This window comes from Drosophila albomicans, chromosome 2R (assembly GCF_009650485.2).
Source record: "Drosophila albomicans strain 15112-1751.03 chromosome 2R, ASM965048v2, whole genome shotgun sequence".
Classification (NCBI taxonomy): domain Eukaryota; kingdom Metazoa; phylum Arthropoda; class Insecta; order Diptera; family Drosophilidae; genus Drosophila; species Drosophila albomicans.
Genome location: NC_047631.2, coordinates 15,197,587 through 15,213,218, shown reverse-complemented (window position 1 = coordinate 15,213,218; position 15,632 = coordinate 15,197,587). Strand labels below are relative to the sequence as shown.

At 40.4% G+C, this 15,632-nt stretch overlaps 3 protein-coding genes across 5 annotated transcripts; all 3 read left to right on the top strand.

The window, feature by feature from the left end:
• Window positions 1–4,188: 4,188 nt before the first annotated feature.
• On the top strand, window positions 4,189–5,410 carry LOC117576598 (general odorant-binding protein 83a-like). 2 transcript variants are annotated; one of them, XM_034261492.2, is made up of 5 exons: window positions 4,189–4,288; window positions 4,355–4,536; window positions 4,683–4,758; window positions 4,875–5,131; window positions 5,229–5,410. In XM_034261492.2, exons 2-5 carry the CDS (start codon window positions 4,435–4,437, stop codon window positions 5,244–5,246), a joined length of 453 nt encoding a protein of 150 aa, XP_034117383.1. In that variant the 5' UTR covers window positions 4,189–4,288; window positions 4,355–4,434; the 3' UTR covers window positions 5,247–5,410. The 2 variants fall into 2 exon arrangements, with proteins under 2 accessions (XP_034117383.1, XP_034117382.1); XM_034261491.2 differs by having other exon boundaries at window positions 4,192–4,536.
• A 747-nt stretch (window positions 5,411–6,157) lies between these two features.
• Window positions 6,158–7,101, top strand: LOC117576599 (general odorant-binding protein 83a-like). Its single transcript, XM_052006848.1, has 3 exons — window positions 6,158–6,220; window positions 6,276–6,376; window positions 6,437–7,101. The coding sequence occupies exons 1-3, from the start codon at window positions 6,158–6,160 to the stop codon at window positions 6,690–6,692; spliced, it is 420 nt and encodes a 139-aa protein (XP_051862808.1). The 3' UTR covers window positions 6,693–7,101.
• Window positions 7,102–7,254: 153 nt separating this feature from the next.
• LOC117576597 (general odorant-binding protein 83a-like) lies at window positions 7,255–9,419 on the top strand. 2 transcript variants are annotated; one of them, XM_034261490.2, is made up of 5 exons: window positions 7,255–7,369; window positions 8,581–8,720; window positions 8,789–8,864; window positions 8,926–9,182; window positions 9,246–9,419. In XM_034261490.2, exons 2-5 carry the CDS (start codon window positions 8,592–8,594, stop codon window positions 9,261–9,263), a joined length of 480 nt encoding a protein of 159 aa, XP_034117381.1. In that variant the 5' UTR covers window positions 7,255–7,369; window positions 8,581–8,591; the 3' UTR covers window positions 9,264–9,419. The 2 variants fall into 2 exon arrangements, with proteins under 2 accessions (XP_034117381.1, XP_051863173.1); XM_052007213.1 differs by lacking the exon at window positions 7,255–7,369 and adding an exon at window positions 7,775–7,795.
• Window positions 9,420–15,632: the final 6,213 nt, after the last annotated feature.

Below are 15,632 nucleotides of genomic sequence, written 5' to 3'. Positions count from 1 at the left end.
AGCCAAGCTTAAAGACCAAATGGATCGCCAGACTCTCACTCGCTCTCGCTCTCAAGTTGACGAAAAGTTTTAATAAGGCAAATTCTGGCAAATAGAAATCGCAGCAAGTGCGCAGAGCACACTTTGGGGTCCACTGCAAGGCAAGGCAAGGCAAGGCAAGGCAAGGCATGGCAGGTGGCAGGGCGAGAGGAGCAGAGCATTCATTAGGAACACTGTGCTGTCCAGCTATAATTAAAGTTTACTTTTGCACTGCCCGCTGCAGCAGCAGCAGTAACAACAACGACAACTTTCAGAGCAGCTGCAGCTTGCAGATAAAAAACTTCATAGGTAGCCAACAGCAGCAGGAGCCAACTTTGGCTTTCAAAAACACATTACACATTTCACATTTCTCTTAGCCACAACAAGCACAGCAACACCACCTCCACCAACAACAACAACAACAACAATAAAAACAAAAACAACACTATTGTTTTCGCGACTGAACCATTAAATTGCCGTCATTTGCCTTTTATTTGGGTTTTATTACATTTTTTCAGTTTTGTGTTGTGTTGCTAGCCGCTTGACATTTTCGCATAAAAATTCGACAGCTGAAAAATTTCCATACCCACGCCTGACTCCACGCTGCCAAACCCTTTTGATGTAGCCGCCGCGCTTTTGACTTGAAAATCACCACAGCCAAAATGCAAAAACGAAAGCCGAAAACGAAAAAGGGCCAAGCCAAAGATGGCCTGGCCCAGATGCTTGGCTGGGCTAACAAAACAAAGGGCAAACATCACAGCCCGCTTCGCCTTTTTGTTTGTGGCCGTGTCATTTTTACAGACTAAATTAAAATATCTCTGGCACACAGCGCAAAAAATGGCGGTCTAATTTACATTTGTAAAGCGAATACCAGCAGCCTTTTCTTTCTTTTTTTTTTTTTGTATTTGGTTGTGTTGCTCTCTTTTTATTATTATTTTTTTGGTATTCATTTTGTTATTTGGTTTGGGATTTTTTTTTTATTTTTTTTTCGCTTTTGGTGTTTTGGTTAGGACAGTCAAATCTTAATCACTGTCAAGTTCAAACGCCCAGGGCTCATGAATATCAATGACATTGCCAACGGCGGGAGGTCGATGGAATGGGATCCTCAAATGTCGCTAGCCCCATTTTACTTAAGCGTTTACCACTTGTCGATGCGTTTATTATATATATTTTTTGTATATTTTAAAACCCGTTTAACATTTTTGAACGTTTGGCAAAATATTAAATGACTTTTAATGCATTTATTGCTGCTGCAAACGAAATGTTATTTATCACTCGGCTCACTCACAACATTTGTTGCTGTAGCTGTTGCTGTTGTTGAATTCAATATCAAAACTGTAATAAATTTGCGCATGTGTGCTGTATATTTTTCCCTTAATTAATTTTTAATGGCATGCCATTTTATGCATTTATGACCAATTTTATGGGTCATGCATAAAGATGAGAGCGATTGTATTTAAATTTTCAGCAACCCGCCCCGCAATTCACCTGCATTTGCATCCAATTACCAAGTAATCAGAATCAGTCCAAATCGGTCAATTATACGCACTTGCTGTATTTATGGCAATAACAATAATTAACAATAATTTACATATATTTAAAACGAGTAAGGCACAAAAATGGAAATACGCTTGATGTTAGTTTAATGCGAGTTGAATGGGTCTCAAAAGTTAATATTTTGCAAATAGGAAAAACGACCCTAGGTTTTATACTAATCATGTAATGACCTCGATTACTCTTACTAACATCAACATTATACTTTTAGTTGTAGTAAAAGGGAGAGTGATAGATGCAGTAAAGGGGCGGGGCTACGATGGTGATGGAGTGGTCGGGGGGCATTTGGCAGTTCCAGTTCATATACTTGTAGTTATAATGGCACATTTCTAACGCGTACTTGGCCTGCACTTTGGCTTAATGCATTCATTAGACTGGCCGCATGCTCAACTTGCATTTAAGTACAAAACTTTCTAATTATGTTGCCAAAGGCTGAACGGCTGAAACCAACTGCCATCGACAACTTGACTCGAGACTTGAGTGTTGAATGTTGAGTGTTGAGTGCCCGAGTACTGAGTGTCGAGTGTGTTGAGTGTTGCACTGAAAATTAATAGACTGTGAATATGTTAATGATGCAAGTTGCCTGCCTGGCTTTGAGCGGCGCTTTGAGTAGAAAATACAAAAAAAAAAAAAAAAAAAAAAAATACTGAATGCATAATATATAAATATAGCATAACAAACGTAGCATTCGAGTGGCAACCTTATGCTGACCTGATTGTAAATAATAATGCAAATAATAATTACGGGCAATTCTATAATAATAACGAGCAATAAAATGTTGAACGGCAAAACGCTAAATGCATATCAAATGACCATCCTCGAGCAGTGAGCATCCTAAACTGTTGTTGTTGACCTTGCCCAGTTATTTATTGTGTGTATTTATTTGCCTAGTGCTAATTTAAATTTATTGTGCTGAGGCTGAGTCGGCTGCTGGCCGAGCTATAAATTTAAAAGGCTAAGCCATCGCCCAGGCCGCAATCATTAATTATAATTCATTGGAGCTCTCTATCTCTCTCACTCACCCTGAATGGAGTGTTACCCTTTTACGCAGCAGCAGTCCGAGTATTTAGTACTCGAGTGGAAGAGTGTATAAAACAGGATGTTGATGAAATGCGTAGTAACAACAGAACAGAAGACGACTACGGCTACGGCCAGTACAGTAAATCGATTATGTCCGGCATCAACCACAAGAGTCCATACAAATGGCCGCAACAAACGCGCCATTCAAATTTTGCTCCTCAGCTGCTGACAAACTGTGCACAATTCTGCAGTTCGTTTAACGAAGTTGTCCACTGCGTTCCACTATGTGTGAGTGTGTGTGGCACTGACAATGTTGTAACTGGTCGCTGCCACTGCCACTGCCAGTGCCAATGCGGTTTTTCGACTGCCGATCCAAAGAGAGCAGTAGCAGCAACTTTATCATGCAGCTTGGACGAAAAATTACACATGTAAATTGCATGTGCAAACCGCAAACGAGATGTGCGTTCGTTTTGTGAGCGCAAATAAGGTGTCAATAAGTTGTGTTGTGCAACATATGCTGCATGCTGCATGCTGCATTCTGCTGTTGACCATTTGCCTGCCGGCGTCTAATTTGCAAGTGTCAGCTGTCAATACACACACACACAGATATGAACACAAACACGGCTTGCACGGACACAAACGCAAGCTGTTGCCATTGTAGCATTAAACGCCTTCAACACACTGCGCAATTATGGCAAACAGGACGACGACAAGGACAATGATGGAGCAACAACAACGACACCGACAGTCGACACCAGCAACATCCACATATCAAGTTGAATGGTGCAACTTGCCTAAGCCTTTATGCGTATGTATATTTTGGTGGGGAAAGACGTGAATAAAGCGCTGTGTAACGAGGCGAGCCAGAATGACCCCAAACGTGACCCCAACTTTAATTATAATGCACAGGCCCTTAACAGCTGCGCTGCTGTCGAGCGCCATCGTTTAAATCTATTATTTGGCAGCATTCAAACGAAAGTTGGCGACTCTCGGTATGGGTGGCTATTAAAAATTAATTTGACACGTTGCGCTTGCATGTCAAAGTATGCGGCCCCCCCCCAAACCCGAAAACTTTTGCCGAGCGCTTAGCTTGCATAATAATTAATGAATATGAGAACAATAGCGAAATAAAAAACAACAGAAAAAAAATATACTGCAATGTCCGTAATTAACGCGTTTCGTGTGGGACAAATGACGGTCGTCTGGACTTGAAACCTAGAGACTGAGACTTGGAGACTGAGACTAGGTGTACACATTATATTTAATCGTTGTATGCGTGTTGTTTTCGCTATTAACTTGTTGCCGGCAGCTAGCCAGCCAGGCATCTCATGCCACCAGCTCATTTCGGAGCGTGTGTGTGGGCTGGTGTCGCCATCTTGGCAAACATGGCGTATGATTATTGTGGCCCAAACCATCTATTTTCGCGCCTTGCTGATTGCTCTTTCATTGACAAATTATTGACTCCGTTCGCTGTCTTAATTATAGGTAAGACTTTCGGCCGATTAATAACAGCTAATTGCTCAGATCTGTGCTGAACTTGTACCGCGTTTGTTCCACAACTTCAATGCCCTATAAAGGGACCACATGACTAGCACTTGCAGTTGCATTCCGCATTTGACATTTGGGCATTAACTCGCTGGTTGCCTGCGAAAGTCATTCAATTTCGTCTGCTAATACCCTTAGCTACACGTACACAGTAAGCTGGCTGCAGTGCCACTAAATCCTTGATCCTTGATATCCTGCGTCTCACGTGCTTCCGTAGCTTACCGCTAGCTTTCGACCCCGACAGTGTCACGTTGCCAACACGACTTGACCAACGACTCCAGCTGCAGCTGCTGCTCCATGATGTCACTGCGCGCAACTATTAACATTTTTAGCATTTTATTGCTGTCTCTGCTGGCCATTTCAGGCAGCATGTCAGCTGAACTAAGACGAGATGAAACGGTAAGCAAAAAGAGAAAAAGAAAACAGAGCTCTATTTCATCGCTCGATGCGATCTGCGATTAGATATCTAAGTCGCTGCAGCTTAGACTCAATTACAGCCATACATAATATGGCTGCGAAATATTAATGTTATATGCTTTTCACAGTATCCGCCGCCAGAGATGCTGAAGGAGTTGGCGCCGGTGCACGATAGTTGTGTGCAGAAGACAGGCGTCACCGAAGGTAAGCAGATGCAGCTTAATGAGCTCCGCAAAGTGGCGACTTGCCGTGTGCATTTGATTCCGGCTGTGATGTGAACATCTCTCACTGCTTGTGTCTTGTGTCTTGTGTCACTGCAGAAGCAATTAAGGAGTTCAGCGATGGCGAAGTGCATGAGGACGAAAAGCTCAAGTGTTATATGTACTGTGTGTTTGACCAGACGGATGTGTTGCACGAGGATGGCGAGGTGCACCTGGAGAAGCTGCTGGATCGCATTCCCGACTCGATGCACGACATTGCGGTTAACATGGGCAAACGTTGTCTCTATCCCAAGGGCGATAACAAATGCGAGCGCGCTTTCTGGCTGCATCGTTGCTGGAAGCAGGCGGATCCCAAGGTGAGTGTCATTGCACCTGATTAGCACAACGCTGGTTGGTGGCGCTGTTTCTGGTTCTGGTTTGTGGCAGCGTCATCCTAATAAATTACCTTTGCAGCATTACTTTCTCATTTGAGCGATGACGAAGGGCAGCGAATGCGAGACACGGACACAATGAACCCCCCGAACAAGTAAACTCTTCTGGCTTATGATTTATGTTTTTATTTACATGTTTTTTTTCTATATTAGTTGTTTTATATTTAGCATTTTGCACCAGCATTCACCAACAAAAAAATACAAAAAAAATTAAAAACGTATAACAAAAACATTTAATAAATGAATGAAAATAAAATGACGCATGCAGTTTTTAGCCGCAGCTGTTGCCAATTTGGCCTTGAGGTTAAGTCATAAAGTCCTCTGCTCATATTTTGATATATTTGCAGTCATAATTGTCCCGTCTGATGAATTGTGCTCATAAATCCGCTGACTGCTATAGCCTAAAGCATATTTAATTATTTAATTAGCGCTATCTAAAGAGCGCATCTATAATTTTATGCATCGACAAGCATTGGCAACGCAATAAAATTAATGTGCATCTGAGTGCTGCATTAATAATTATAGTGCGTTTTCCTCATTTGCAATTTTCGTTTTCGTTTTGCATAGAATATCAAATTTGAATAATGCTTTTAAATTAAGTGATTGTCAAGCAATAATTCTAAGCTTGTAGAAAACACACATTAATATTTGCAATTGCAATAAAGAAAAATACAGTTGCTAAAACAATTGAAAAATTGGGCGGCGTTAAGTTGATAACTGACAATCGGACATCTAATTCGTACATTGATTTCAGCAATTTTCATGTCAAATCTGGCAATTTGCAAGCAATTGCAGTTGTCACTGCAACCGTAATCCTTAATTTGTTTTCACTTGTCCAAAGATCAGCTTTCTAACAACGGCATTGATATGCAATGGGCGATTCAATAAAAAGGCAAGCGTAATCGTTTTGTCGCGTAATTTAATTAAAACAGTTGTTCAAGTTCAGTCAAAATGGTTAAATTTCTCGTTGTCACGGTTCTCTTGAGTTTTTCTGTGACGAGCTTTGCTGCTGTGGTTTGTATAAAAATGTGAAATATGGTAAACTATTCGATTATCCCTTTTATCCTAGACACTCTCACCGGAGTTTCTTAAAGCGGTTCGTCCTATTCGCGATACTTGTCTCAAAAAATCTGGCAGCTCGGATGGTTTGTTAAAGAAAAGTAAATTTAAGTCGGAATATTCAATCTACTTCACTTCGTCTACAGCGGCAATTGAAAAGTTCATTACCAGTAAGGGACCAGGTGCTGAAGATGCGAAACTCAAGTCGTATATGGGCTGTGTTTTCCTTGAGCTCAATTTAGTCGATGCCAATGGCGATGTGATGCTCGAACAATTATTCCAGATGTTGCCAGCGGAATTAAAGGATGTGATTATGGGCATGGCAAAGGATTGTATGGTCTTGCAGGGTGCCACATTAAATGACAAAGTCTGGTGGTTACATCAATGCTGGAAGAAAGCTGACCCAGCCAATTATTTCATGTTATAAAAAAGAATTGCAAGTTTTTAGTATGGTTTTGGGAATTAGAAATTATAAATGCAAATCACAAATTTAAAATACAATAAAACAAATTCGATTCTGACACACAAATTGCAATTCGAATGCAAAATTAAAATTCTCTACTATTATTTACTATTGCATGTATTTAATATATAGATTTGAATTCAAACGTTTTCAGTAATTGTCGGTTAAGAAGACTCACATATTACTGTGTTTAGCTAGTGAATTAGATTAGCTGCCCTTTTATTAAAATAGGTATTGAATAATGATAAGCTACGAATCAACATTGTGCAGTGAACTGACTTGTACTTGACACAGAAAATACATTTGAATTTCGTTGTGGACAACTAGCAATTGATCTCACGCAGTTGGGCGTGAGGCTTGGCTATGCGATGCATGCACAGAGTTGGAGTAATATAGACTATTACTTAAATATAGACATTTCAAAGGCCAATAGATTAATATTGCATGCAGTTGGGGCATCCAAGCAGAAGGTAACTTGGCCAAAAACGAATATAAAGCACGTCGCTTGAATTGTCAATAAAGCAAATTCAATTGTGACTGCGGTTGTCAAACAATTTCTGTGTCTCGTCTGACGAAAGCATTTTTTGATAGTTTCAAGGGAACGGATCCTACATACATACAACAACAACAACAACAACAAAGTAGGAACAAAAAACAAAAACAAAAAAAAGCAACACGTCAACTTTCAACGGCAATTCACATAACGAAAATTGAAATGGCAATTAAAAAACCATCCATCGTTCATGCCATAGCCAACTGTGATGTCCATACACATGCTAACTGTTGCTGTTATTGTAATTTCATTCGTTCTTTATGAATGCTCGCGTGTGTATGTGTGTGTGTAGGCGAATGTATGTGTGCATGGTGTGTGTGTGTTCGAGTGTGAGGCAACGTCCTTTTGTGGCTTTGTTTCGGTTGTTGCGTTGACATTTGAAGAAACAAAAGTGACATTTGTGCAAAAGTTGACGACTTTGTATTGTATTCCGTATTTCGTATTTTGTATTTTCGTGTTCGGTGCGCGATTTCAAAGGAGAGGAGCCAAGGGCCAATGGCAAATTTTATACCCGGTCTTTATATACGTCGCTTGGGCTTGAGAAGGGAGGCAGGCGTGTCGCACGTGGGCATCTGCTTGTCAAAATTAACACGACGATTGTGCATTGAATGAAAGAACGTTGACAACTGCGCTGAAGCCCCGACGTCTCAGCCACATTTCCGTTTCCGTTTGGCGAGCAGCTTTTTGTTCAGCTGGCGGTTTGGAATTAATTTAGCGTGCGCTGAGCTAGCAAGAAACAAATGATTTTTTGTTGGTTTCCTCTCATGGCTTCCTCAAATAAAAATTACAAAAAAGCCGCACTTAGAAAAACCGTCGCACACTCTCTCACACATACACACACACATACACACTGTCACTCAGATACAAATATACACAAACATACATACATTGTCATTGTCCAGCTGTCACGCGTGGCACGTCGACGTCGTCGTCGCTTCCACTTTCTCTGTCCATTTTCATCCTGCATGTTGAGCTCCTTCCTCATACCCTAACTAAAGATAGGTAGCTGAATTGCTACACTCAATTTGACATATTTTTAGAAGAAATTGTACATTGATTTTATCATGCTTCCGAGATTTGAGTTCAATTGAAATTAATAATAAATATTTTTTGCATTTGGTTTGCAGTGTATTTTCTAGTTCGTTCACCCAACACTTCTTGCCACTTTTTGTTTTCCTTCTTTTTTTTGTTTTATGTTTTTGCTATGCATTGTCGCTTTTGTTTCGCCTTTTCACAACTCGCAAACAAGGCCGAGCGAATATACATGCTTTTTTGTTGTTGTTGTTGTTGTCGTTTCAGAGACGAGCTACATGAAAATGGCTTTGAGTGACTTTGGTCAAAATCGTCGACGTCGTCCTGTTGCAGCATGCCTGTTAATCGTCTTGTCTGTGCTCAGTGGTGCGCTCTTGAGGCCAACCTCAGCACAGCGTGCTGACAACGTGAGTTAATAAAGTGCATGAGACAGAGTCCTTCTGCAGTCGACTTAAGTCACGCATTTTAATTGCAGTATCCACCGTCAAACGTACTCAAAATGGCCAAGCTTTTTCACGACACCTGCGTTGAGCAAACCGGCGTCAGTGAGGGTGAGTTGAAAACCTGAATGCATTCACCTGCAATTAATTTAATGATTGCCAACCCACACAGCGGCTATTAAGGAGTTCAGTGATGGTGAAATACATGAGGATGAGAAACTCAAGTGCTACATGAATTGCTTATTCCATGAATTCGAAGTGGTCGATGATAATGGTGATGTGCATCTGGAGACACTCTTTCACTCCGTTCCTCATTCCATCCGGGACAAACTGATGGGAATGGCGCAGCATTGCATTCATCCTGAGGGCGACACGCTGTGTCACAAAGCTTGGTGGTTCCATCAGTGCTGGAAGAAAGCCGATCCACAAGTAAGCTTTTGCAGTTTGCATTTTTAAAAATGAAAACAACTTTTTCCTTTTCTTTAATAATAGCATTACTTTTTGCCATAAGTGCAAAAGTCTTATGACACCTCGCTGATATATGAAAAAGGAATCTTCAAAACTTCGATATAATTAAATTTAAATGGTGTTGGAAATTAAATAGATTTAACACAACAAAAATGTAGAAACCTTATAAATAGTTTCAATAGTTAATAAATGAAATTGTCAACAATTTGCCGTTCACTGTCTTTCTACTTTTTAGAAATGAATTCGCTAACGTTGTGCATAAAAAATATTTGGAATTTTTAAAATAATTTCACAAGTATATTACTAAAAACCATATCAAGGCTTTTTACGCGATTTATAAACGGATTTAATGTCACAAAGAGAAGTAGAGAGCGAAATTCGTAAAGTTTAATATTTAAGCCTTTTTGTCATGTTGAAAAAGTGACGACACATAAAAAAAAGCGGATATTATGTGCGACGTGTGTATATAGTTAGTTATACCAGTGTAATGCCAAAAAAGGTTTTTGAATGCTGAAAGCATAAATCATGTCAGATCTCGTTGTAGAAAAGCATGAACCACAAATTGCCCGGATTGTGAGTTTAACAAAATAAAACCTAGCAAAAAAATAATAATGCTACCAACTGGTTTTTGGATTCCACCTTTATGGTGCCGCAAAATGTGAAAGTATGATTGGTTTATAATTGTTAAATTGTTTTTTAATTACAGCGAGCGTCAATCCAATCAAATCAATTTAATCTATTGTTATGGAACATGCAATACACGTTGCAAATAGAAAGATGGAATTGATTACCATTGTTAGGTGAATATTGAAAATCACTTTGGATCGTTTATTTAAATAGTCTTAAAGTTTTCTTCTTAGTTTTTTTTTCTTTCAACTTTTTCGCCTTCTTTCATTCGTGAATTCATTCAACAATTTATTAAATAAATTCAAGTTAAATTTTAAACTGCTGAAATTCATACGAGCTCCTTTATTTAATTGGATACTCACAAAGCCGTAAAGTCGCAATCACTTTCCACTCAGTCCCATCCCCAGCAGCTTCCGACCGCTCTACACACTGTGCCAGCCATTAATACTAATATATATTAATTTAGCATGTATTTCTTTTGGGTCGGTCAACCGTCGTTCCACAGCTTCAGCTTCAGCTTGCAACCTCCGACTCCAACTCCAGCTCCGACTCAGACTCAAACTCAGTCTCATGGATTGGGGGTGTGAAATTTGCAGCCATTCGTTTGGTTCGTTGCTTGTGGCTGCTTCTAACGCAGATTTTTATTGTTTCGTCGACTTGTTGCGCAAAGCTTTTCATTTTGCTGCCAATGATTTATGTTGCCTGTTCGCACTTGTTCTCCTGTATTTATGTGTTAATATATATATCCGTTTTGTGCTCTCATTTTTTTGCGTATTGGTTTTATTATTCATCTTTTTACCCGTATTGCTTTTTAAAGAGTTTTGCTTTAAAATATAAATTGCGCTTTAATGTAGGCAATGTTTTTATGTTATTTTTTTTTTTTTTTATGATTGTTAGCAGATTAGCCACGGCTATAGATACACTTGAAGAACCTTTTGTTGGCTAGGAGTATTTCATTATCAGCAGCTGGCGATTCTCATCCGGCCCAGCATCATTACTTTCAACTTAATACTTATTTGGTGTCATTGCTCCACTTCCACTCCTCATTCCATCTGCGTCCATTGGAGCGTATTTAGCTGTTCTTGCTTCAGTTTTTTTTTGCTTGGTCTGCCTGCTAATTTGGTAAATTGAAAATTTTTGACAGTCTTCAATGAAGTGTGACACTGGCGACACTTTAGGTCCTGTGCGTTCGTTGTAGCTACCGGAGGATTGTCCCAATTGGATTTCCACACGAGCAGCTTGGGCCATTGAGTCAACCAATTAGCTGCCCAAATGTTGGTTAATTTCGTTCGGCCCTTATTGTTGGCAGTAATGACACAATCATGTAATTGAATTGCTCAGCTTTTCGGTCGGCTCTCCGCCTCCTCGGCCGTCTCCAGTTCCAGCTCCAGCTCAATTGACAAGCACATTTACAATTGGCCAGCCTCAAATAACTTGCCACAGTTGCGGCAACTGACCTGTTTGCGCAGGCATTTCATGCATTTGAAATTTGAGACTGACACAGTTGGCACGGGAAGCTGACTTCACCCTGCCTCCCCTTGCCATTGCCATTCAGACTGCCCAGACCCAGCTGCAGAGTCGCAGCGCACAATTAATGGAAGTTTAACTGTTCAATTGAAGCAGTTTTTTTTTTCTTCATGATGTCAGTGCTGCTGCTACCTCTGCTGTTTTTTTCTTTCTTTTCTTTTGAATAAGTACATGCTGTACATTGTATGGTACCCCCTCCGTCTTCGCCTCCGCCACCCATCGTCCAATTCCAATCTCATCCCCCGGCCCCGCTCCGTTTACGTTCAGAATGCTTTGCCATTAGGGCACTTTGTTCATTTTTCATTTCGCTGAATTTTCTGCGCTCTCTCAAAGTTTTCCATTTTCTTTTTATGCCGCTGCCAGCCTGCTTTTTGCACTTATTTTACGCTCTATTGTTCGTTTTGTCGGCCACGTCCGGCGCACTCACTTGCTCGACCTTCTGGCTGACCGGCTTGGCTCGGACTGCCAGCCTGCCAGACTGCCAGAGTGTTCGGTCAACCCATTCATATTTTCGGCTCTTTTCCTTTTTGCAAAAGTAATACAAATGGAATTAAATTTCTCTATCGTCTGACTGTGTTGCCAGCGGCTGCTCTCGCGTTTGGCTACTTGCAATCCTCGCATAATTAACAAATAGCCCATCAATTGGCCACAGTTTTGTCTTGTCTTCTTTCAACTGTCGAGTGTCGAGTGTCGATTGTCGACTGTCGAGTGGCAATCCCTGTGGTGCTGCTCGGTAACAGCTAATTCAATATGCGGTAGCTGACTGACAATGTAATTTGCATAAATTGACATTGAATGCAAATTTTACATCGCGATGCGCGCCACTATGGAAGTTATTTCCGTTGCAAGTGAAATCACAAAAAACACAAAAATTCAGTGCAACGCAAAAAAACAACAACAGCAAACTAACTCGAAAATCGGCAAGCTAAGCGTTAACAAACAAAAGTCGATAACGAAATACGAGAACTCCTCTCGATTTGTATAAAAAATCAAATTAGTGTGCAGCAACATCAACAGCAACAGCAACACCAGCACAAGGGCAGCAGCGCATTAACTGTAACTGTAACTGAATTCGGGTAACGATGAAGCATCAAAGGTTTACCTCCCCGCCCCTCTCCACTCCCCATCACCATTTATGTGGCAGTGGGTGGTGTGAAGAAGTGTGCCGCGCATGGACAGCAATCAACCCTTGCTGATGTTGTGCAGTTACGAATGTAGCGCCTTTTGCTGTTCGTTTTTTGCCAAACGATACCCAATTAAAATTCAATCAGATGGGGTATCACAAAGTGACAATATTTTTTTGGCTGGAATTAAAAGCTAAATGCAAAAATATATTACAGCCTCTATAGCTAAGTCACTATTACATCTTCTCAAGTATTTTATTTCACAGATAAGTTTAAAAAACTATTTGAAAATATTTAAACAATTTTTCCATATTATATTTTACCCATATTTCACAGCACAACTTTCAGTCAACCCTTCCCCAACTCAAACAATTTTTTTTGGTTTTTTTTTCGCTCGCCAGTTGATGGCGGCTTGACAAGGCTTTTATCGGATTTGCGTGCTTTGCTCCCCAGGATGGTGAGAAATATTTAAAAATATGTAAAATTGGCGGATTGTAACGGGTTACGTGAGCAAATGAAGGGAAAGCCAAAAAGGACGAATATTTAATCGTAGTTGGCGAATAGATTAAGTTAAATGCAAAAATGTGAGATATCTCAATGAAGTATGACTAATAGAACTATTGACAGACATGACGGGTTATTGACATGACCAACTTAATTGCTAGATAAAAAATACATTAATTGAAGAAGACATCGACGCTTTATTTTACACACTCTCTTTCGTTTTCGCATAGTAGAAATTTGTTTCAATGAGTTGGCACTTTATTTTGGCAGTAATTTTTTATTGCGCAAGCAAATGTTAATGGTATTAACGCCATGACAAAATCGTGTCAAATGGTTGTGAGCAATTACATTGAATTTTGCATTTACATTTAATGCAGCAATGGCAGGCGGTCTCTTATGCAGCATTTAATAATTGCGCATACGCACCGTTGCACTTTAAAGAGGCCGCATTTCAAGTGGAAGACAACTTCACAAAGTGCCATCGTACATTAGACACAACAGTAAAACAACAATGGCAAAATGGCTCAACAATATGTTGGCATGTGTGTGAGTATTTGTTACTTTGCCGTTAGTGTCTTGTGTCCATTGTCTTTTATTCAGATTTTAACTGCAGCGTCGGGTTGCAAGCGGGGGTGGGGGCAATATGAATGTTGTACATGCAGCGAACATGCTTGCGCCTTATTCTGATATTCTGACTTTGTGTCCAAGCCAGCCCGCGGGCACTTCATCTAACTAACAACACAGAACAGAACAGAACAGAGCAGAACAGAAGCACGGCAAACGGCGTTTCTAGTCAAATTAACCTGCATAGCTAAATACTTCTACTATAGAACATTCACATACTTCCCTTCCTATCCATGCCATCTTTATGCTTGCATGCCTTTGTTGCTGCCCGGTGCATTGTTGGCAGCTCTCATTGTTGTTGTCGCTCGGCAACATTAACGAAACTGAGCCAATCTTGCAGAAACACGCAAGAATCTCACTCTCTTGTACTACAACAATCACTCAAGTATTGCCCTCAAGTCATTCACCCATTGGAAGAGTAAATAACATGGATATTTTTTAACATCTAGACAAGACATCTTATTCAAGAGTATTTAGTAATATTGCATATGTCATTAAACAAATTAAAGTTCCTTGTCCTCTTCCTGCTCTTGTTGTGTACACGAAAATTTGCAACTCATGCTATCTTCAGACCTGTCTAACGATTCCCGTCTTGTAATTGTATGCAAACAATGTTACCGACTCCCATGTTCTATGTAAATAAGCTGACAGTGAAATGCTAAACAAAACAGCAACAGAAACAGAAACCTTACCATTTAGGTGTGGAACAGATGGAGGTTGGAGGTAACACACACACGAGTTGGCGAGTTTTGTCCTCATTGAGTTGTACATATCAGGTACACACGGTTACGGGGGAGCAAATGTTAATGAATCAAAGGCAATAATGGCCAACAATTTCTGCCAACTACAAAGGAAAACAGGAAGCGCACGCAGACCTCCTCGACCCCAGGCACCAGAACCGACACCAAACACCAAGCACCAAACACCAAGCACCGACACCATCAACAGCTGTGACTCTGATTCAGCGTTGAAGATTGAGATTGAGGTAGGGATGTGGCACGTGTGCCTGCTGATAACGAGAGAGCGAGCGAGCGTAAGCTACAAAAGTCATGCATAATTAATCATTTGTTAATTATAGACCTGACCAAAAGTGCGAATGTATACACTTCGCATCATCTATGTAATATGCATGTACACACACATATTTGACACCTGCGAAAGTAATTACCTTTGTTAACTTTCGAGTTGTTTAGTTTTTTGCGTGTGTGTGTGTGTGTGTGTGTTTGGAGCTCATTATACGCGATAGGTGGGGAGAAGGAAGTTGACTGTGGTGTAGGGTCGATGTTGGTGCCCACGCTATGACATTAATGTCAGCGACAGTTATATAAATGAACTTTTCGCAATACTCCCACAAGAGCAAACCAGCTGGCTGGCAAAAGTGCCTGTCTGCATGTGTAAGTGTGTGTGTGTGGAGAATATAGTTCAAATGGATGCATCTCGCTGGCTGCTCTGACTCGTCTGTCTTTGCTGCTACAAATGCCAGGATATGCCTGGCCAGCTGCGTAAGTACGTCTCTGTGTCTGTCTCACTATGTGTGTGTTTCAAGTGAGTGTGTGTGTGTGTGTGTGTGCCAATGTACCATGTTTGCTACGGAACAGGAAATGAGCACCTGCTGCTTATTTATATTTTCCGCTCACTTGAATGTAAAATTACATGATATTTTTATTTTTATTTTCACAGTTGCTGCTGCTGCTGTTGCTGTTGCTGCTTGCCACTTGTAGTCTGGCAATTTTTGTGTGAATATATTTTTAGTGGCCCATTTGAAGACAGCTGGGCGCAGCAGCAAGGAACGCACAAAATTAATGCTTGCATTTAAAGAAGCTGCCCTCAGTCTTTGAAATACTTTAATTGCTTTCCGCTAAATGTACATTTAATAACATATTTTGTTTTCTAATTCAATACCAATATTACTTTGTTCAGCATATGCTTAAAATACTCACTGACCGCAATGTGAAAAGGTTGCCAGCAATTGTTAACTGCCAGTAAAACAAACCACTTCACAAAA